The following is a 21,782-nucleotide window of genomic DNA, read 5'->3' on the forward strand; positions in this document are numbered from 1 at the left end:
AGAATTTCGATCAGGCGTCAGTTTTGCCACCAGACCAGCCCCCCCAATGCCGGCAATAAACAGAGTGCAGACCAAGAAAAATCGGTTCAAGCACTGTATACAATCCAGGAGGTGCGCGACAATTTTGAAAAGCACTGTAGTTGTTCCGCACTGGTGCTGTTTCAAGAGCGTGACACTTGATACCTTGCTTTACATTTACAGCTCACACAGCGCACGGCCTGACCAAGTCAGAGCGCTGCTTGTGTGTAGGCGGAAAGCTAGACGTGCTCAGGAGACGTGGTGAGGCTACCCAGCGCGTCCAGCATCCTGGAAGATGTGATAGATGGGGCTCAACAATACTACTCTGAACTACTGAAGACTACAGTCAGTGGCTGGTGTGGAAGTCATGTACATGCATGTCAGGAAGTCTTTGTGTATGCCTCCAGCCCAGGATCAAGCCCTGGGTGCTGAATTCTGTGTCGGGCTGCTGTCAGTGCAAGTAAAATCAGCCCAGCACTGGAATTGAATGAACTCTGGAATGCACTGCCTGTGGAAATGTTTTGGAGCTGAAGCATTTTATAGAGAATTATCTTTTCTCACTCACCGGGGACCATGTGAGTTTGGCACATTTTCCATCCAGGACTTTTTGTACCCACCAGACCTCAAACCTTCACAGATTCCTTCCTACGCTGCTGTATAAATACCATACTAGTGATGTATATGGTATACTTCCGTATATGGTGCAGCTCCCGTACCCCGTATGCACCCGCCTAGAGCTCCTGCTTCCATATGCGCTCGTACACACTTTCCTTGGTGTTCGTACACACTTCCCTTTTGTGTTCGCACACTGCTTGGAATGTTGTTCTCCGTTTGTTGTCCTCCTTGCTAGTTGTGAATAAACTCTATCTGACACCACATGGCGCAGTGAACATTTCGTCCTGTAGTTTCCATTCTGTCCACACCAACCTAGTTTGTAGTGTCTTACCTGGCCCAGTAGCAGTGTAGCACTCCGTTGGATTTGGATGAGCCTTTTGCGCGTTGTACAGATCCACGAAACCCCGTAGAATCCCGTAGAACCTAATGGGTGTTGAATGTGCAGGACCCTATTGTGTCTTTTGCTATTTCCACTAAGATATAGGCCCTGAAGGCATTTCAAACAAAAACCTTTTCTGACAAAGATATAGCTAGTCATTAGTTCTAACCAAAGTGAAGAAACTGGAATAGGGATTGTTTGCCATTAATTATGAGGTTAAAATTGGTCAAATGCGCATGCATAGCACACAATGAACACCCAATCGGCTCTGTACTCACCTACGCCCTAGTATTGAACTTCGTACATCTGTACAATGCGCAAAAGGCTTATTAGATTACCCTGCAGTAAGTTTGTTAGTTCGTTTTAGATAGGAGTGTTGTTCAATTTATTTCGTAGGACGTAGTCGTGTGAGCTGTCACAACGAGCATTTGTGATCAGCATGGCGAGCAGCGATCCCGCAGCACCTTCTGGTAATGGAGTGCCTGACGTCGCCACGCTCCTGCAGCTCCTGACAACTCAGGCACAGGCGTCTGCACTGCGAGACCAGCAGTTTCAGACCCTGATGGAAAGGATGTCCAACCAGACCAGTACTAGTTCTACAACCCCACCCGCACCCAAGTCTGTGTCCGCAGAACGACCAGTATTGTTATCTACTGCCACAATGGCAGAATTTACCGCTTGGGAGGAGGCCTGGCGTGACTATGCGCAATGCCAACGTCTCGCCAGCCACGACCGCCATACACGTATGTCAGCGTTCCGCCAGACCCTAGATGAGGACCTGCGCCGTTTCATCCGAGAAGGCATTATCGCCTTCCCGGAAGACGCTGACATTGCTGATGCCATCCCGGTCCTCCAGCAGTACATCCGGCGGCAGAGGAACCCGCTGCTCGACCGAATCGAATTTTACAAGAGACGGCAGCAGCGTGGGGAATCATTTGACTCCTTTTATACGGCCCTCCGTGAACTGTTTCACGCGTGTGACTTTTCTGGGTGTTCAGTATGTCATAACTGCAACCAGGCGATGTGCAACCCCTGCAAGGCAGGCCTGTTGAAATTCAACAACGACATACTACGTGACCGCATTGTGACAGGCGTATTTGAGGACGACGTGCGTCACAAGCTTCTGGCCCTCCAGAACTTGGATCTGGAGGCAACCGTGAAGCTCTGCCGTGCTGAGGAAGCAACCTGCCAAACTTCCTCTGGCATTCCCTCCAGTGGTCACGTGCACGCAGCTAAGAAATCATCTTATAAACAGCAGAAGGCGAGCCGGCCCGCACCCGTGAAGTCTACACCAGACAAGCCCGCAGGTGACAAGTGTCCTGGCTGTGGTCGCAGTCCCCACACCAAAGGCACATGTCCTGCGAAGTCACGCAAATGTAACGGATGTCAACGTGTCGGACATTTCCAGTCCATGTGCCCGCACAAAGGCAAACCAACAGCATCCGGCAAAGTCGGCCAACTTAAGTTGCAACGTGCCTCTGTTCGACATGGTCTAGAACTCAGTGTCCACACGCAGCTCAACACAGAACCGACCGCCGAAGCCATGACATGGATTCCAGATACCGGCAGCGATGCTGACGCCATTGGGCCAGCACATCTTTCCCAGCTAGGTGGCTTCCCTGAGAACCTTGCCGTCAATTCCGACACTGTTTCAGCAGCAAACGGCACCTCTCTGGTTAGCCTGGGAAAGATTTCTGCCACGCTCTCCATTGGCTCAGCCCAGCACACCACGGTACTTCATGTGTATGAAGACCTCGACGAGGCGCTGCTGTCATGCCAATCTCTCCGTGCTCTTGGCATTCTCCCTGAGTCCTGGCCGCGGATTTCCCGTGTGAAATCCGAACCCAGTAGTGCAGACATTGCTGATGTTAAGGCTCAGCTGATGCAAGAGTTTGCTGATGTATTTGACGATTCCCAATTGAAGCCCATGGCTGGTCCTCCCATGGAGATAAAGCTTCAATCTGACGCCACACCAACTCGTGTTAATGGTGCCCGCGCAATCCCATTCGCATTCCGAGACCAGATAAAATCTCAACTGGACGATATGGTGATCAATGGAATTATTGAGCCAGTCACTGAACCGTCAGACTGGTGCCATCCGATCGTCATCGCAGATAAGAAGTCTTCTAACGAGAAGCGCCTCACCGTTGATTTGCGTAAACTCAACGACCAAGTCTGCCGACCAACACACCCAGCTCGTACTCCGCGTGACGCCGTGACAGCTATTGGTAAAGCCCGTTTCTTCACCACACTCGACGCTCGTCATGGGTACTGGCAAATACCCCTGTCCGACGACTCGAAGCCGCTCACGACATTCATCACGCCCTGGGGTCGGTATCGCTATTGCCGCAACCCTCAAGGTCTGTCCTCAGCAGGTGACGAATTCAACTGCCGCACAGACGCAACATTTGACCGCCTCGCTAACTTCGTCAAAGTCGTTGATGACGGCCTAGTACATGACGTCGATTTTCAAGACGACGTCACCCACGTTCGTGACGTCCTTCACCGTGCCCGTGAGCATCACATTACGCTCAGCCCACACAAGTTTGTATTCGGCGCTAGTGAAGTACAGTTCTGCGGATTCGTCATCAATGCTGATGGTTATGCCGTTGATGGTAGCAAGACATCTGCCATTCGCCAGTTCGAAGTGCCCTGCAACCGCACTGACCTCCGCTCGTTCTTCGGTTTGGTCAACCAATGCAGCGACTTCACACCGCGCATTGCTGAACTAAGTGAGCCGCTTCGCCCACTCCTGAAAACCAGCAATGAGTTCGCCTGGGATCAGCAGCACACCATAGCATTCGAAGCCGTCAAAGCCATCCTGACTGAGTCACCAGTGTTAGCTTTCTTCCAACCTGGCAAGCCTCTCCGTCTCGAGACTGATGCATCTGTGAAGAATGGCCTCGGATTTGCCCTATGGCAACAGCATGATGACCAGCAATGGCACCTCATACAGTGTGGAAGTCGTTTCTTATCTGACACTGAAACAAGGTACGCTGTAATCGAGCTCGAGTGCCTCGCAGTCGTCTGGGCAGTGCACAAGTGCCGCTTGTATCTATCTGGTGCACAGTTCTCACTAATCACCAACCATTGTCCGCTTGTACCGATTATCAACAGCTACACCCTTGACCAGATTGAGAACTCTCGTCTACTCCGATTGATCATGAAACTTCGTCCGTATCAAGTGAAAGCATCGTGGCGTAAGGGTTCAGAGCACGTATTCGCAGATGCCCTCTCACGACATCCTGTATCAATCCCGACTAGTGATGATGAACTTGGAGAAGATCCAGCACTGTCCTGCCGCAGTATCCGTATCTGTCTACTCCAAGGTGGTCCCCAGAGTCTCCAGTTCGCTAAGCTCCGTGCCGCAGCAGCATCTGATCCTGACTACCAGATGCTACTCGGGTATATCCAGAACGGATTTCCCTCAGCACAAAAGCAGCTGCCCGAGCCTCTTCGTGCGTATTGGAACGTGTGTGAACATTTGTCCACCGACAATGGCATAGTCCTGAAAGGTCTACGCATAGTCGTCCCAGCCTCTCTGCGTGCGTCAACGCTGATCGACCTTCACGCAGCCCACCAAGGTCTGACCCGTACCAAACGACGTGCTCGTCAGACAGTGTATTGGCCCGGAATGAACAGTGAGTTAGACACGCTAGTCCGCAACTGTGATGCATGCCGTGAATTTCAGCCGTCTCAGTCTGCCGAACCGCCCATTTCTGACCGCAAGCCCACTTTGCCATTCGAAAGTGTTAGTGCTGACCTTTTCAGTTGCCAAGGTTGCGAGTATTTGGTATTCGTCGACCGCTTAACCGGATGGCCATGCATAGCCAAGCTTGGTCACTCAGCCACGTCAGCTGACGTCATCCGTCATTTCCGCAGGTGGTTCCCAGATGTAGGCGTACCACAGGTCATTTCAACGGACGGCGGTCCTCAGTTTGCGTCTCACAGATTTGCTGAATTTTGCGAGCGCTGGGGAATCCGTCATATCAAGTCGTCCCCTCACTACCCACAGTCGAACGGACATGCGGAAGCAGTCGTAAAGGCAATGAAGTACCTGGTGGAAAAGACTACCAATGACGGTAATCTAGACACCGATGCTTTCCAGCGTGGCCTTCTCGAGTGGCGCAATACTCCTGGCACTTCGGGAAAGAGTCCTGCCCGGTTACTGTATGGTCACCCACTCGTCTCCTTCGTTCTCGCCCAATGGAGCCAGTTCGACTCCCACTGGCTAGACACCGCCTCTGACATGGATGATGTTGATCGAGTAGACCAGCCTCCCAGTCAGCCTCACCGAGAGCTTCCCCACTTGTCTATCGGGACGCACGTTGACATTCAGCACCCGAAGACAAAACGGTGGTCTTCCCGCGGCGTAGTCGTGGCTATCGGTGACCACCGCGACTACTACGTCAAGCTACCGAGTGGACGCGTATATTGGCGCAACCGTCGCTACCTCCGCCCGTACCGTCCTCCTACTCCAGCTTCAACCGCCATGCCTGCATCGTCTCCCGTACCCGACGCTGCACCACAAGCAGTCCCTGTGACTCAGTCGTCGCCACAGTCAACTGTTCAGGTACCACCTCAAACAAGCCAACGTCCCCGGCGACAGAAGGTCCCCTTTAACATTATTTCAACGCGTGGACAATCGTACAATTAACACTCGCTCTGTTCAGTTGTTGATGTCCATTGTACCTATTCAATTGTCATTCCCATTGTTTCGCAGTTGAAAACCTTCGTGTATATAATTTTTGCAATTATCCCTTTTACAAGTCTGTTGGAAGTTGCTGCTGCTCCGCGACATGTCATTTGCTACGCACATGCAATTTTCACATTATTTTTTGTTGATTAGATAAACACTTGTACGTTTTTATCTTAGGAGGGGCATGATGTATATAGCATACTTCCGTATATGGTGCAGCTCCCGTACCCCGTATGCACCCGCCTAGAGCTCCTGCTTCCATATGCGCTCGTACACACTTTCCTTGGTGTTCGTACACACTTCCCTTTTGTGTCCGCACACTGCTTGGAATGTTGTTCTTCGTTTGTTGTCCTCCTTGCTAGTTGTGAATAAACTCTATCTGACACCACAACTAGCTGTGCATCACTGTAATCAGTTGTCTGAAGATTGCTATATGGCATGAAACTTTAAGTTACGACAATCAAGACGCGTGGTTTTTCTGTGACTCGTGTAGAGCATTATGGTATAGCTCATGGCCTCACTTAACCTGCAGATCCACATGGGCACAACAAGCTAGTACCAACCTAAATGTATTTGCCCAGTATCACTATAAAGAAGCTTGTTCACCAGGCGTTCACAACGCCTGGTGGCAAAGATGCATACAGTACCTTTGGCAAGATTTGGAAAAGAGACTGCCATGATATCACAGATTATGAAACAATGTGTGCGGCAGATGTAGACATAACTAGATGTTCTGCTACCAGTACCAGAAAAAACTATCAATATCCTTTAACCCGGCATTGATCCGAGCTTCTTCACTACTTTGCACCTGCCTCTACCCATCACTCCGGCTGGCATATCCTCATACAGAGCCAAATACCTCTTCCAGCAGATTCGCGAGGAACACCATCCACAGAACAGAGATAGAATGTGTCTATCTCCACAACAGGAAGATCCAATGCCATCATAAACTTTTCCTTTTGAAGATTGTGACATAGAGATTTATTCTGCAAAATTTGGCTGCAATCATGCTGCTTGAATTCTCACAGCATTGGCTCCAAAATGTAGCATAAAATCCTGGATTTTTGCTACTTTTCCTCAACAAATTGTAGGAAAAGTGCGAAGAAATTGTCATTGTATCTAACTGAATATGTATGCGATCCACTTCAATCTTCACCAGAAGTTGAAGAAAGGGTCATGAGTCAACAATCCAGCACAAACTCAATTTCGCCAAAATAGCACCTAAGGTCGGTTTCTGCAGAGCACTAGTCAAATGTCGTTCCCATCAACCGACCTGTTCCCGTTGTCAGTTGTGTTAGTAAGTAAGAAACCTCTCTTGTTCGGACCCAACATTGGCGCTCAACTTTTGCTGAAGCCTACAACACTGAGGTCCTCGTCATCTACCGCCCGGCATTCGTCTCGTGTTCAGCCTCGTCTCGTTATCGTATGCAACCTCGTCACGTCAATGTCAACCTCGTCTCGTCCAGGTCCACCTCGTCTCTTCACGTAGGTCAGCTTCCTTTCTCTCTTTCTTTTTTGTATGCGTTTCTTCTTCATCAAATTTATTTTCGGTTTATTTCTTTCGTTAATTTGTTTTGTAGTGTGTGTGCACGCGTGTGTGTTCTTCATAAAATATTAGTGTTGCAAATTTATGTTACGACTATGATTTACGCATGTCATTGTATTTGGTTCTTGTCTGGTGGAGTCCTAGGTCTGATGTCATATATGGTCTAGGTGTACGCGCGAGTATGGTGTGATGTGTGACGTTTATGGTATGTGGTGCATGCAAGAGTACGCGTTGTCAGAGTGTGAGGATGTGCTTCCGTCTGTGTGAGAGTGACTGTCAAGTGAATGCTGTACATGCGCAGTGCTAGTTTGGTCTGGGAATTAGAGTCATGTGTGATTCGTCTGTGGTCTGGTTGTCTTGGTCTTGGTCATGTGTTCTGTACGCCTTGGTCCCTGATTGGTCGTCTCGATTTGTCGTTGGTTTATTACTGCTTGTTCTTTGTTGTTTTCTTTGAGTCTTTTCCCGGGAGTCTTTCCCGTCGTCGTTTTCTGTCCAGTCTTTTCGTCTTTCTCCTCCTGTGCCCACGCCGTTTATTATTGAGAAGTGAATACTAGTATTGAAGCTAACTGAATGGTGCGTTGTTGAGTGACCGGGGCCAGGGGGAGAAGGCAATACTATTTCAACAACAGTGGCGCCCAACGTGGGGCTCTAACCCACGACCTTGAGATTAAGAGTCTCATGCTCTACCGACTGAGCTAGCCGGGCGTAAATTAGAGGGCTGATCATGGTGAGCCACACTCTAATTTTTGATGTTTAGCAGAAGAGCAACTACGCTATTATAACCCATGCAAGCAGTATCAGCAGGTTCCTGGTCACGTCCAGTTTCTTATCTTTAGACTTAGAGAAGTACAGGAACAATAACTGTAATGCATGATACTAGTAAACACTTTTGTGAGATCCGTGCACGCGTGCAGTGTGTGTGTGTTTTTTCTTCCTCAGTCATTTTTTATCTCTATTTTTTTTATCCGCGAGGACGCGGGATTCTTTTTCAAGTAGGGGTGGTATGTTAGGCCCACAAGTTCATGACTTATTCATTTGGCCTGGGTAGTTACTTGCGCGCCCATGTTTGCCATAGCTACCCAGGCCCTTTATATTGCGTTGCTTCTCTCTTCAACTCTCTGTCTCTCTCTCTTCAATAAGCTTGCTCTATTCAGATAATCTCTTTCTCACTCTTCAATGTAGTCGTTTCGTTCGTCGCTTGTCTCGTCGTCTATAATAAATGTCGTTCCCATCAATCTACCTGTTCCCGTTGTAAGTTGTGTTAGTGAGTAAGAAACCTCTCTTGTTCGGACCCAACAATATCAATAGTTAGGAGTAGAGCCCACACCCTCTCAGGAAACCTCCCCACTTTTACTTAAGATATCAATATCATCAGAACATCTAGCCGGGGTGGGGGGGGGGGGAGTGGGGGGGGGGGGGGGGAGGATTTCTGCACCTGACCAATGTTAACCACAACAAAATTTTGGGAAAACGCCTGTCAGAACACACAGTGGGTAACTCACGGAATTCGCACACAACGTATGAGTCAAAGGACGTTAGCCGTGTGGAAAACGCGTGGTGTTGTAGTCCTCCGGTGACGTACGCAATCGAATTTCCCGCTCCGGGCTTGTACTCGTTTATCCACCCGACGCGGCGGGAACTGAGGAGATCGGCTGTGCAGCCTGCACGGTAAGCCGCCGGTGTCAGTAGAACTCCCCCCTTGCTCTGGCATAGACCCCGAGCAGTGGTGAAGTTGAAAAGATCGGTTGTCCGTTGCAGAACTGCTCCAGTCTCAGCACAGTATGTATACCCGGTCCAGGGGAAAGTAGCTGGAAAGAAGAACAGAAGAATAAAATTAATTTAAACATTTTTTCTAACTGTCACTCTTGAAGTGGTACCCTGGTCTCACTGTGATCTAGCACGTACAAAACCAGCGCCTTTTCTAAACCAGCATACGAGAATTGTGGCGATACCTGCAGTGAGAAAGCAGATTTTGCCTGTGCCATGGTATATTGAAATAAGCTAAACAAGAAATGCCCCAATCCAACAATATCATATCCTAACCTGCTGCATTAGCACTGTTGATGTACCCAGCATTCAGGGACGCCACGAAGCAGAAAATCAAAAGACCTTTCATCTGAATGCACAGGATAAGTGCTGACTGGGCCTTGTCGCGTTGAGGCGTACACCTTTGCATTCGACATGTGGTGAGGGTACACCGCACCAAGCAGGCACCGCAATTTTCTGCAGTGCCATGCGTCCGGCCGATTACTGAGTTGCTGTGTCAGGGCCCACAGTCCCCATGACAGTGTATACAGGGCGAAAATTTGATGCGGCCGAAATGGGTTTTCACCCTGGGAGGCCGAAATTTGAAAGCGCCGAAAATTTGCCGGACGTTACAACTCATACAATAGGACTGTATTAGGAAACACTGTGTACGTACCTATGCAGGCAGGAATCTTGTTGCCAGCAGAGCAGACACGCTCTGTTTCAAAGCACTCGAAGCCAAGGTCACACGTGACAATGCCAGCCGCCGATACGTTAGCAATGTGATCTCCGGAGGAACGTTGGCATGCTGTTACAGTTGAGACAAAGCACAGGATGAAGGAAAGTGTGACAAGCCTAAAATTTAACGATTTGAAAAATTACTTTATTCAACAACAGTCCCCTTACCCCTCTCGAACCGGGTTGTAACTAAAACGCAGCCTAAAATATAAATTTCATCATATAATCTGATTTAGTAAAATTAATGGTGTCCTGGAGCTGGGCAATGCTAGCAATACAATATTGGACAAAATCACACTTTCGGAATACACAGTCGGTCATGATTTCGCAGTCTAAGATAGTGTTAGGCCCACAAGTTCATGCATTATTCATTTGGCCTGGGTAGCTACTTGCGCGCCCATCTTTGCCATAGCTACCCGGGCCTTTTTATATTGCGTTGATTCTCTCTTCAACTCTCTCTCTCTCTTCAATAAGCTCGCTCTCTTCAGATAATCTCCTTCTCACTCTTCAATGTAGTCGTTTAGTTTGTCTTGGTTTCTTGTCTCATCGTCTATAATAAATGACCCGCGCTCTGTGAAAACTGACCTTAGGTGCTTCGTATTTTTTTCGAGAAAAAGAACAAAACGTCACGGTCTGTCGATTTTTGAAGATCACAAGGTGAGAGTCATGGCAGAACGAAGCAGAAAACTGCCGCTAGCTCAAATAATTGCTGTGGGCTTCTCTAAGGGGTTTCATCCGAACTCCTTCACGATGAATAGTCATTTTTTTTGGCCTGGTCCAATCGCAGTTCTGATAACAGCAGTGTCGAGGAGACGGTTGGATGTGGAATCGCAGGACGCAACGCTGATCGAGCTGGACGGCCATGCGGTGGGGAATTTCGATCAGGCGTCAGTTTTGCCACCAGCCCAGCCCCCCCAAATGCCGGCTATAAACAGAGTGCAGACCAAGAAAAATCGGTTCAAGTACTGTCTACAATCCAGGAGGTGCGAGACAGGTTTGACAAGGGCTGTAGTTGTTCCGCACTGGTGCTGTTTGAAGAGCGTGACACTTGATACCTTGCTTTACATTTACAGCGCACACAGCGCACGGCCTGACCAAGTCAGAGCTCTGCTTGCGTGTAGGCGGAAAGCTAGACGTGCTCAGGAGACGTGGTGAGGCTACCCAGCGCGTCCAGCATGCTGGAAGATGTGATAGATGGGGCTCAACAATACTACTCTGAACTACTGAAGACTACAGTCAGTGGCTGGTGTGGAAGTCATGTACATGCATGTCAGGAAGTCTTTGTGCATGCCTCCAGCCCAGGATCAAGCCCTGGGTGCTGAAATCTGTGTCGGGCTGCTATCAGTGCAAGTAAAATCAGCCCAGCACTGGAATTGAATGAACTCTGGAATGCAGTGCCTGTGGAAGATGTTGTGGAGCTGAAGCAATTTATAGAGAATTCTGTTTTCTCACTCACGGACCATGTGAGTTTGGCACATTTTCCATCCAGGACTTTTTGCACCCACCAGACCTCAAACCTTCACAGATTGCTTCCTATGCTGCTGTATAAATACCATACTAGCTGTGCATCACTGTAATCAGTTGTCTGAAGATTGCTATATGGCATGAAACTTTAAGGGCGCGTTTGGTTGGTACGAACTAGAACAGGATTCACCAGAACAGCGCGTTTGGTTGGGACTGCACCTGTTCTGGGTCGGCCAGAACATGTTCTGCTTGCCCCGGCCTCGAGGCCGGAGCAGACCGAGCAGTTTCCCTTTTTCACACTGAAACCTGGCAGGAACATCGATTTTGGTCCCAAATGATCACGTGCATACGCTTTTGGGTTGGACTCGTTGTACCGTACAAAGTGACCATGGTGACCCATACACATTTTCAAGTTTCACACATTTTTCCACGAAAATGTGCTGTGTTACTGGAGTACCGTTTGGTTGGCATGAGGCTGCTCCATGTGCACCAGCTGTTCCATCCTGTTCTAGATCGTACCAACCAAACGCAGCCTAAGTTACGACAATCAAGACGCGTGGTTTTTCTGTGACTCGTGTAGAGCATTATGCTATAGCTCATGGCTTCACTTAACCTTCAGATCCACATGGTCACAACAAGCTAGTACCAACCTACATGTATTTGCCCAGTATCACTACGAAGAAGCTTGTTCACCAGGTGTTCACAACGCCTGTGTGGCAAAGCTGCATACAGTACGTTTGGCAAGATTTGGAAAAGAGACTGCCATGATATCACAGATTATGAAACAATGTGTGCGGCAGATGTAGACATAACTAGATGTTCTGCTACCAGTACCAGAAAAAACTATCAATATCCTTTAACCCGGCATTGATCCGAGCTTCTTCACTACTTTGCACCTGCCTCTACCCATCACTCCGGCTGGCATATCCTCATACAGAGCCAAATACCTCTTCCAGCAGATTCGCGAGGAACACCATCCACAGAAAAGAGATAGAATGTGTCTATCTCCACAACAGGAAGATCCAATGCCATCATAAACTTTTCCTTTTGAAGATTATGACATACAGATTTATTCTGCAAAATTTGGCTGCAATCATGCTGCTTGAATTCTCACAGCATTGGCTCCAAAATGTAGCATAAAATCCTGGATTTTTGCTACTTTTCCTCAACAAATTGTAGGAAAAGTGCGAAGAAATTGTCATTGTATATAACTGAATATGTATGCGATCCACTTCAATCTTCACCAGAAGTTGAAGAAAGGGTCATGAGTCAACAATCCAGCAAAAACTCAATTTCGCCAAAATAGCACCTAAGGTCGGTTTCTGCAGAGCACTAGTCAAATGTCGTTCCCATCAACCGACCTGTTCCCGTTGTCAGTTGTGTTAGTAAGTAAGAAACCTCTCTTGTTCGGACCCAACATTGGCGCTCAACTTTTGCTGAAGTCCACGACACTGAGGTCCTCGTCATCTACCGCCCGGCATTCGTCTCGTGTTCAGCCTCGTCTCGTTATCGTATGCAACCTCGTCACGTCAATGTCAACCTCGTCTCGTCCAGGTCCACCTCGTCTCTTCACGTAGGTCAGCTTCCTTTCTCTCTTTCTTTTTGTATGCGTTCCTTCTTCGTCAAATTTATTTTCGGTTTATTTCTTTCGTTAATTTGTTTTGTAGTGTGTGTGCACGCGTGTGTGTTCTTCATAAAATATTAGTGTTGCAAATTTATGTTACGACTATGATTTACGCATGTCATTGTATTTGGTTCTTGTCTGGTGGAGTCCTAGGTCTGATGTCATATATGGTCTAGGTGTACGCGCGAGTATGGTGTGATGTGTGACGTTTACGGTATGTGGTGCATGCAAGAGTACGCGTTGTCAGAGTGTGAGGATGTGCTTCCGTCTGTGTGAGAGTGACTGTCAAGTGAATGCTGTACATGCGCAGTGCTAGTTTGGTCTGGGAATTAGAGTCATGTGTGATTCGTCTGTGGTCTGGTTGTCTTGGTCTTGGTCATGTGTTCTGTACGCCTTGGTCCCTGATTGGTCGTCTCGATTTGTCGTTGGTTTATTACTGCTTGTTCTTTGTTGTTTTCTTTGAGTCTTTTCCCGGGAGTCTTTCCCGTCGTCGTTTTCTGTCCAGTCTTTTCGTCTTTCTCCTCCTGTGCCCACGCCGTTTATTATTGAGAAGTGAATACTAGTATTGAAGCTAACTGAATGGTGCGTTGTTGAGTGACCGGGGCCAGGGGGAGAAGGCAATACTATTTCAACAACAGTGGCGCCCAACGTGGGGCTCTAACCCACGACCTTGAGATTAAAAGTCTCATGCTCTACCGACTGAGCTAGCCGGGCGTAAATTAGAGGGCTGATCATGGTGAGCCACGCTCTAATTTTTGGATTTTAGCTGAAGAGCAACTACGCTATTATAAGCCATGCAAGCAGTATCAGTAGGTTCCTCGTCACATCCAGTTTCTTATCTTTAGACTTAGAGAAGTACAGGAACAATAACTGTAATGCATGATACTAGTAAACACTTTTGTAAGATCCGTGCACGCGTGCAGTGTGTGTGTGTTTTTTCTTCCTCAGTCATTTTTTATCTCTATTTTTTTTCTCCGCGAGGACGCGGGATTCTTTTTCAAGTAGGGGTGGTATGTTAGGCCCACAAGTTCATGACTTATTCATTTGGCCTGGGTAGTTACTTGCCCGCCCATGTTTGCCATAGCTACCCAGGCCCTTTATATTGCGTTGCTTCTCTCTTCAACTCTCTCTCTCTCTCTCTCTCTCTTCAATAAGCTTGCTCTCTTCAGATAATCTCTTTCTCACTCTTCAATGTAGTCGTTTCGTTCGTCGCTTGTCTCGTCGTCTATAATAAATGTCGTTCCCATCAATCTACCTGTTCCCGTTGTCAGTTGTGTTAGTGAGTAAGAAACCTCTCTTGTTCGGACCCAACAATATCAATAGTTAGGAGTAGAGCCCACACCCTCTCATGAAACCTCCCCACTTTTACTTAAGATATCAATATCATCAGAACAACTAGCCGGGGGGGGGGGGGGGGGGGGAGGGGGGGGGGAGAATTTCTGCAGCTGACCAATGTTAACCACAACAAAATTTTGGAAAAACCCCTGTCAGAACACACAGTGGGTAACTCACGGAATTCGCACACAACGTATAAGTCAGAGGACGTTAGCCGTGTGGAAAAGACGTGGTGTTGTAGTCCTCCGGTGATGTACGCAATCGAATTTCCCGTTCCGGGCTCATACTCATTTATCCAGCCCATGCGGCGGGAACTGAGGAGATCGGCTGCGCAGCCTGCACGGTAAGCCGCCGGTGTCAGTAGAACTCCCCCCTTGCTCTGGCATAGACCCCGAGCAGTGGTGAAGTTGAAAAGATCGGTTGTCCGTTTCAGAACTGCTCCAGTCTCAGCACAGTATGTATACCCGGTCAAGGGGAGAGTAGCTGGAAAGAAGAACAGAAGATTAAAATTAATTTAAACATTTTTCAAAATGTCACCCTTGAAGTGGTACCCTGGTCTCACTGTGATCTAGCACGTACAAAACCAGCGCCTTTTCTAAACCAGCATACTAGAATTGTGGCGATACCTGCAGTGAGAAAGCAGATTTTGCCTGTGCCATGGTATATTGAAATAAGCTAAACAATCAACGCCCCAATCCAAGAATATCATAACCTGCTGCATTAGCACTGTTGATGTACCCAGCATTCAGGGACGCCACGAAGCAGAAAATCAAAAGACCTTTCATCTGAATGCACAGGATAAGTTGTCAAGAAACAAAAACGTTTAAAAAACACAAAACATCGGATCGAGAGACAAGGATTAATTAATTGTATTGCAAGGACCAAGGAACTACGAGTGATGGCAAAAGATGTGCTAGCAAAAATGACTGTAGTTGCAAAACGTCAGCATTGGTGATTGTCCTGCATTGTAATGCCTGTGTTGATTGCAACTGGTGATTTTAGTGGACATTATAGCCTAACCTGTATACTGTACTATATACAGTTAGAAAGTGCAATACTGACTAGGCACAAAACTGACAGAGTACTGAGACATTCCACGTCCTGACACCTAGCTTCAACACGATCTCCGTAGCGCTAACCGACAGCCTTTCAACTTGGAAGGTTCCAGGTTATGAAAAGACCAAAGAGGGGAAGGCAAGCGCAGCGAAAACGAGCAAAAGCTACAGTCCCAACGGAACAAAGAATGTCGAATTTTACTGGACGATGACGAGACCAGTACGATATTTGACAAACTACAATTCGAAGCAGAAAAACAGCACACCACCCAACTTGGGTGGGTCAAAAATATCAATGAAAAAATATAAATATCTGTCAGTTTGTGCCTGGTTATTGCACTTTCTGACTCAATATGGTATCCAGTTACAATGATGGAGAGTTATTAAGGACGTTTAGCAAAGCGAAAATTCGAACTTCTGTTGGGGGTGATATTTCGCGAAAATCTGTTTCGAAAAAGAAAACTTGTGAGGTTCAGCAATGCGAAATGATTTTTTCTCGAAGTTATTTGAATCTTATAGTACCGTACCGTATATGCAGCTCAGTCTCAAGCAGGGGGCTGTAAAATTACTACTCCCTGTAGTCAAATGCGTACTGAGAAAAGAGAAAGTTACTTTCGCAAATCACTGCAACTTCGCGTCCAAGTTTTCGAAGTTTCGAGCTTTTTTTCTGTACTCATTCCCAGACTCGAATTTTCTTTTGAACTTTCGCATTGCTAAACATCCTTTAACTCGTATCCATATGTGCTTTTCTTTTCTACATTTATTTATGGCTCAACATCCGAGTTTCAAATTATTTTTATTTATTTATATTTAATAACCGCAATCAATAAAACTAGCTGAACCGACATTTGTGTACTTTATTCATGCAATTTAAAAAACGGTGGAGACGATGTGCAATAGAACGATGAAAATATGAAGAAATGGTGTAGGGAAAATATGGATTCAAACAAGTTTTCGTACAACACTCATCATTCCTGATGAGTGTTGTACGAAAGCTTGTTTGAATCCATATTTTTCTCTACACCATTTCTTCATATTTTCATCGTTCTATTGCACATCGTCTCCACCGTTTTTTACATTGCATGAATAAAGTACACAAATGTCGGTTCAGCTAGTTTTATTGATTGCGGTTATCAGATTGTTGTCTCCTCGCCGTGTGTTTAAATATTTATATTTATTTTATTATTTTTCCTCGCTGCCCACTCTGCCTGTCTTCTGGCACATGCGAATACGTGGACTTGCTGTTGACGTGAACGCGGATATGCATGTAATCATAATAACAGATGCTTCTATGCGCACATCACTGGACTGGTTCTCAGCAGTGAGATAGGATTTTGCCTACTGATAGCCAGGATATACTCGCTGAGGGGGTCAATACATTTTTTTTGTGATGCAATATAAGGGGGGATGGATGACGAAATACTAAATTGAATCCCGGTATTCCCTCTTGTGTGCCAGATATTTGTAGGCGCTTCAGGTTCTACATTGACGGCTCAAGAGAAGTAGGCAGTGATAGCGAAGCGGGTCAATGAGGACTTTGATTTGAAAATGTTGATTTTTGCCGCGCCTGGCTGCCTTGGTTGGCATGGCGAAAAGAATGCCTTCGGGGATTTGAACGCTTTTTACGAAGTACATCTGAATGCACCAAAACACTTTTCACGCCAGGCAAGCTGTACCCGTATCCGGTTTCTCCGTGCGTGTGAATGCGCCCTTACCCACATTTAAGCAGCTTCGCACTAAAGGCATCAAGTGCACTCTACCTTTTGATGAAATCCTCATTGACGGAAAACCGGTCTCGAATGATGATATCCAGCGTATGCTCAAATCAAACAATTCCACATAAGGATCAGCGGGATCTCCTAAACGTTACATACCATCGCCGTGTAAATTAACCGCAATACGCCTGTGCACCATTAACTGCTGCAGCATTTTTAAATAAGCAAGCTGCATTACTACAAACATGACAGAAACATGGCTAAACCCCAGCACACCAGATGCTGCTATTGCTATCCCAAGCTTTTAAGGTTGCATCGTTTTGACTGAGCCAGCACATCTCTACCATGGTCAGGCGCGTACGCAGGGGGGGGGGGGGGTTCCCGTTGCCCGGAACCCCCCCCCCCCCAAATGTTCCAAACGAGCAACGTTTTTGGGCATATTTTGGTAGGGCGCACGATCGATCTGGCAAGAATGCAAAACTTCAACAGATCGTTACTCAGTCAAATCTGGCTCAAATCCAACGATCCAAATATTCAGGTCGAATAGAAAACTCTCAGCTGTCAATTTGCGACGCGCTGCGAGCAATGTCTCCTGAGATAAATCGTTCGTAAGTTGAGCCGCGATCTCGCAATTTCAAAAGCGCGCAGTGCGACTCGAGTATCGAGAATTTGAGACTTTTGTCACGCTGCCTTGCTCAAATTTGCAGGGGCTTCACTTGTGATATTTTCAAGAGTACACAGCAAACAAATTGAAGCTCTGCGATCAACAAAAACGAAATCGCTGGAGCAGGACGCGTTTGGGCCTTTGGCCCAGTTTGGGGCATTTTTTCGCACCGTCGCTGCACTCTACTGCTATAGCATATAGCGCTGGATATGCACATGGCTATACTGTGTCCTGGCTATCATGTTCGACCTCATTCTCTCCCTGGTACCTTTCCACTTCCAGGAAGCCTAAGATAATGAAGATTGAGTGAGTAGAACTGAAGTTATGATCCAAAGAACACGAAAAAATCGCATAATTTTGAAAATTGAAGTACGCGCCTGATGGTCCCAACTAGGTGGAGGTGGAGTTGCGCTATTTATTAAGGAAGAGTTCAACTGCAGTAGACACCCACTGCCTGATAATAACAGCTGTGAAATGCAAATTATTGAAATAAAGCTTCCTCGAAGACCTCTCTTCGTGTCTGTATGGTACAGACCTCCACGGCAAGCCATTGCCACAATTACGAGTTTGTTTAACCAGCTTTCTAATTTATTTGATAATCACAACTGTGTAGTGTTTGGTGACTTCAACGCAAGGAATTCTGCATGGAAAGACTCTGACGTCACTGACAGCAGTGGTAGTTCTGCATGGAAAGACTGTGACGTCACTGACAGTAGTGGTAGAGCTTTGCAATCGCCGTTTGTGCAGTATGGATCCCCTGTTATGAATAATAACGGCACACGTCCCAATTTGCGCAGTGGCTGCACTCCTTTACTTGATATCGTAGCAACCAATATCCGAGATATTGTCTCCTCAACCACCACTCCAACCCCCGTCAGACCACTGCCCCATTATTGTTTCTCTTACACTACTACATGGTAAACAAAAGAAAAAAAGGTAGGCCTCCTTGCACATTATTTCGCCAATCAGTGCACGTTCCCACTAGAAGCAAATAAATTCCCTTGTTCAGAATCCTCCATAGATATAGACGCTAGCGCTACTCAGTTCCATGTGCCTACATTTTCACCAGGTCAAATCCACTACGACCTCACACACTTTTTGTCTCGAAAATCCACTTCAAGCAATCAAATTGTTCTGATTCTTCGTTCCATGGCCAATCTATTATGTGAGTCCTTGTCTTACTTGTTCAACTCTAGTCTATCCACATCACAATTTCCCACTGCATGGAAATCAGCAACGGCCATTCCTCTCTTTAAGGGAAAAGGCAGTGCGTCTCTGCCCACGAACTATAGACCAATTTCACTCCTTCATCCCATCTAAGGTTTGCCGGCAACTCCTGAGGTCTGCGAAAATAGACTTTGACAACTTTGAATCAAAATCAAATTTGAATAGATCCTGTCACTCGGAATCCCTGCAATTTCGTCGTATCTTCAATTCTCTGATTGTTTTATTTAAGTACATCAACAGGGTTCTAGCCAAAGGGGGGTAGGGGGCGCAGCAGCCCCCCCCCCCCCTACTCCGTTTGCGCCCCCCCCCCTGTGAAAAAGTGCCGCCCCCTACTCATTTTCCGATTTTTGTGTTTTTTCACGCCATTCAACGAAAATACAGTCGCTAGTCACTCTAGAGGGTTGATAAGGGCACATTTGTGAGGGGTGAAGTCTGGGTTCACCCTGTTTGTTGCATTTTGAATGGCAAGACAATTTTGGACAATGGAAAAAATGGGTCATGGGGTAACGTTTTCCCATGCCCCCACCCCCCCCCCCTACTACTTGGTCCGGCTCGTCGCAATTGTCGCTTATCTATCGCCACTAAGAACAGGGGATTTTTTACCGCTCTATGAAATTTCCAATAGGCATAGTGAGGAAGCATGATACATGAATATTCTCCGCCACAAGAAAAAAATTTCAGCAATGAAATCTGGTGAAGCGAGTCGAAGAAAGGAAGAAAAGTAAGCAAAATGCACGAAATAAATCAGCGAAGGAGCGCGTTTTTGCACTCAAACTCTTTCAGGTCCAGAGTTCATTCAACTCTCCATCACTCGAGCTGCCGCGACGTTACATGAGCTGACATTTGCTGGTGTCTAGCTGCTGGCGTAGACTGGTACAGCATCTCTTGCTTTCTCAGCCTGTCGTATGGGAAAGGAACAGTTGTGGCTGTCACTTCCGTGCTTGGTGGAACCGTGGGCAGTGTGACCTGAGTGTCGCCACAGTGTGTTTCAACAAAGCATTCAAATGAGGAATACAGGCCTCTCCAGACAGCTGTCATACGCTCCGCTGGATACGCTGACCACGACTCTTGTAATGCTGCTGTTAGGTCCACCAAGCGAAGGAACAACCAACACGTCGGCCGGGCGCATCGCATCAAAAACACCTTTCTTCTTCAGCATGACGCTCATACTCCTCTGCCTTGCACGCGTGCCTGTCACGCTCTCCAGGATGTCAGTTGCCCCTACCACAGTTCTGGTCTTCGGGTCGCTGCGCTTGGCTTTTTTTGGCAACACAGACAGATTCCCACTTCCCAAAAAGTCGAACACATCGCGATTCAAAGCGCTAGTCGCGATCATTTTTCTTTGGTGCCTCCTTTGATCTTGCCATCACAACCTCCCAAGCAAAGGTAAGTTAGATATCGTGATTGGACTGGGTTCTACCTGTCAAAAAGTGCATGGGAGATAAGCGACTATTGCGATGAGCCGGACCAAGTATATTGACCTGGCTAGAACCCTGATCAATTTCCACCCAGACAATCTCTCTCGCTTTGTGATTACCATCTCATGCAGTGCCCGTAGTCCGAAAAAGCTCATTTTTAACTCACATGGCCGCATTTTCTCATGCCTCTTCCTACAGCAAACGAGTGCACTTTGGAATTGTCTCCCACCCCGATTGACTTAAGGTTCGCTAGCAGAATTCAAGTGTCCTTTACGTAATAACATTGTAAAGTATCAGTTTGACTGCACTGGTGTACCCCTTTGATGTGCAGTCCTTGATTAACACTGCTTGTTCTTTCACTGTATCTTTTGTACAGCATCTCTCTGTTTCCGAACTCATTTTGCCCTTTTTTATCTTTTTCCCAACTCCAATGTTCATGGTATATACACAAATAGGAGATCCCCCCGATAGGCGTCAGCCTTTGGGTAATCCTGAAATAAAGATTATTATATCATTATTATTAGGATCAACAGCTTGAAAAGCTGATGAGTTGACCGCCGCTAAGTTTAGCCTGGTATCCACCACACAGCTGTTTGAAGTGGCTTTTTTCTGGCTTTTTCATTTTACTTCACACATACACCTCAGACCTCAGACATGCCCATCGCGGAAGCGATGATAGCGAACAGCTATGTTAGACATAGCAACTTGTGCTGGGATTGCACCATTCGACAGCTTGCAAGGCTGATGAATTGGCCACCACTATCTTTAGCCTGGTATCCACCACACAGCTGTTTGAAGTGACTTTTTCTGGCCAGTGAATCCCTATTTTTAATTTTTCCATTTATTTCTACACACACACCACACCACATACTCCGGTATACACTGGCTGTTGGTAACCACCCAGGAGAATGAAAGAAAAGTCAGGAAGAGCCCGAGAAAGACATACACATCCACACACACACACACGCACACACACACACACACACACACACACACACACACACAAACATCTTGAAAAATACCTTGCAGCACCTATCCCAGTGTGTGGGGACCTTTCAGCAGTGTCGAGACCTTTCAGCGCGTCGGGACCTTTCAACAGTGTCGCCTATGTATTCGTGAACACAACTGGAGAAAAAAGGTAGAGGAAAAATCTTGCCTTCGCCGCAGGGAAATCCACGGTCATGTACCGAAATTTGGCAAACACAAGGCAGCTTCGGCACACCATATGAAACAACGTGTGATGTTTGGGTGAGATAGGTTGCGTCCAAGGAATATCGATGATTGACTGTACTACTCTCGCGCGGAGTATAGACCGTAGTAGGAACTTAGGTCAACATTCGGTGGAAACTCGACGGAAAAGAGGCTTTTGGAGCCAGGTAGTAGTACAATACCGGTGTTGTACTACTCCCTAGCCCTGTTTAGAGCATCACATCTTATACCGTACTACTTTTCGGTTCGGAACTGTCGTGCAGCCTTTGCTCTTCGGCAGCTACTACTTGTAGCTGCGGAGCGATCTCGGAGAGTTCGCGATACACATTC

The 21,782-nt window shown here is 47.0% G+C and overlaps 1 protein-coding gene and 2 non-coding genes across 3 annotated transcripts in view; all 3 read right to left on the bottom strand.

Moving 5' to 3' along the window:
- The window catches only part of LOC135827691 (uncharacterized), a 23,199-nt gene extending 1,742 nt beyond the window's left edge, over nt 1–21,457 (bottom strand). Inside the window, exons 1-4 of the mRNA XM_065340146.1 lie at nt 21,266–21,457; nt 14,342–14,647; nt 9,680–9,811; nt 8,760–9,065 (exon numbers count right to left, since the gene is read on the bottom strand). Of these exons, the coding sequence (XP_065196218.1) occupies nt 8,760–9,065; nt 9,680–9,811; nt 14,342–14,468 (565 nt within the window). The 5' untranslated portion in view covers nt 14,469–14,647; nt 21,266–21,457. The remainder of the gene's footprint in view (nt 1–8,759; nt 9,066–9,679; nt 9,812–14,341; nt 14,648–21,265) is intronic.
- Trnak-cuu (transfer RNA lysine (anticodon CUU)) lies at nt 7,890–7,962 on the bottom strand. Its single transcript has one exon. It is a non-coding gene; the product is annotated as a tRNA-Lys (tRNA).
- On the bottom strand, nt 13,471–13,543 carry Trnak-uuu (transfer RNA lysine (anticodon UUU)). The gene has a single exon. It is a non-coding gene; the product is annotated as a tRNA-Lys (tRNA).
- Nucleotides 21,458–21,782: the final 325 nt, after the last annotated feature.

Source organism: Sycon ciliatum, chromosome 11 (assembly GCF_964019385.1).
Source record: "Sycon ciliatum chromosome 11, ocSycCili1.1, whole genome shotgun sequence".
In the NCBI taxonomy this organism is placed as follows: Eukaryota; Metazoa; Porifera; class Calcarea; order Leucosolenida; family Sycettidae; genus Sycon; species Sycon ciliatum.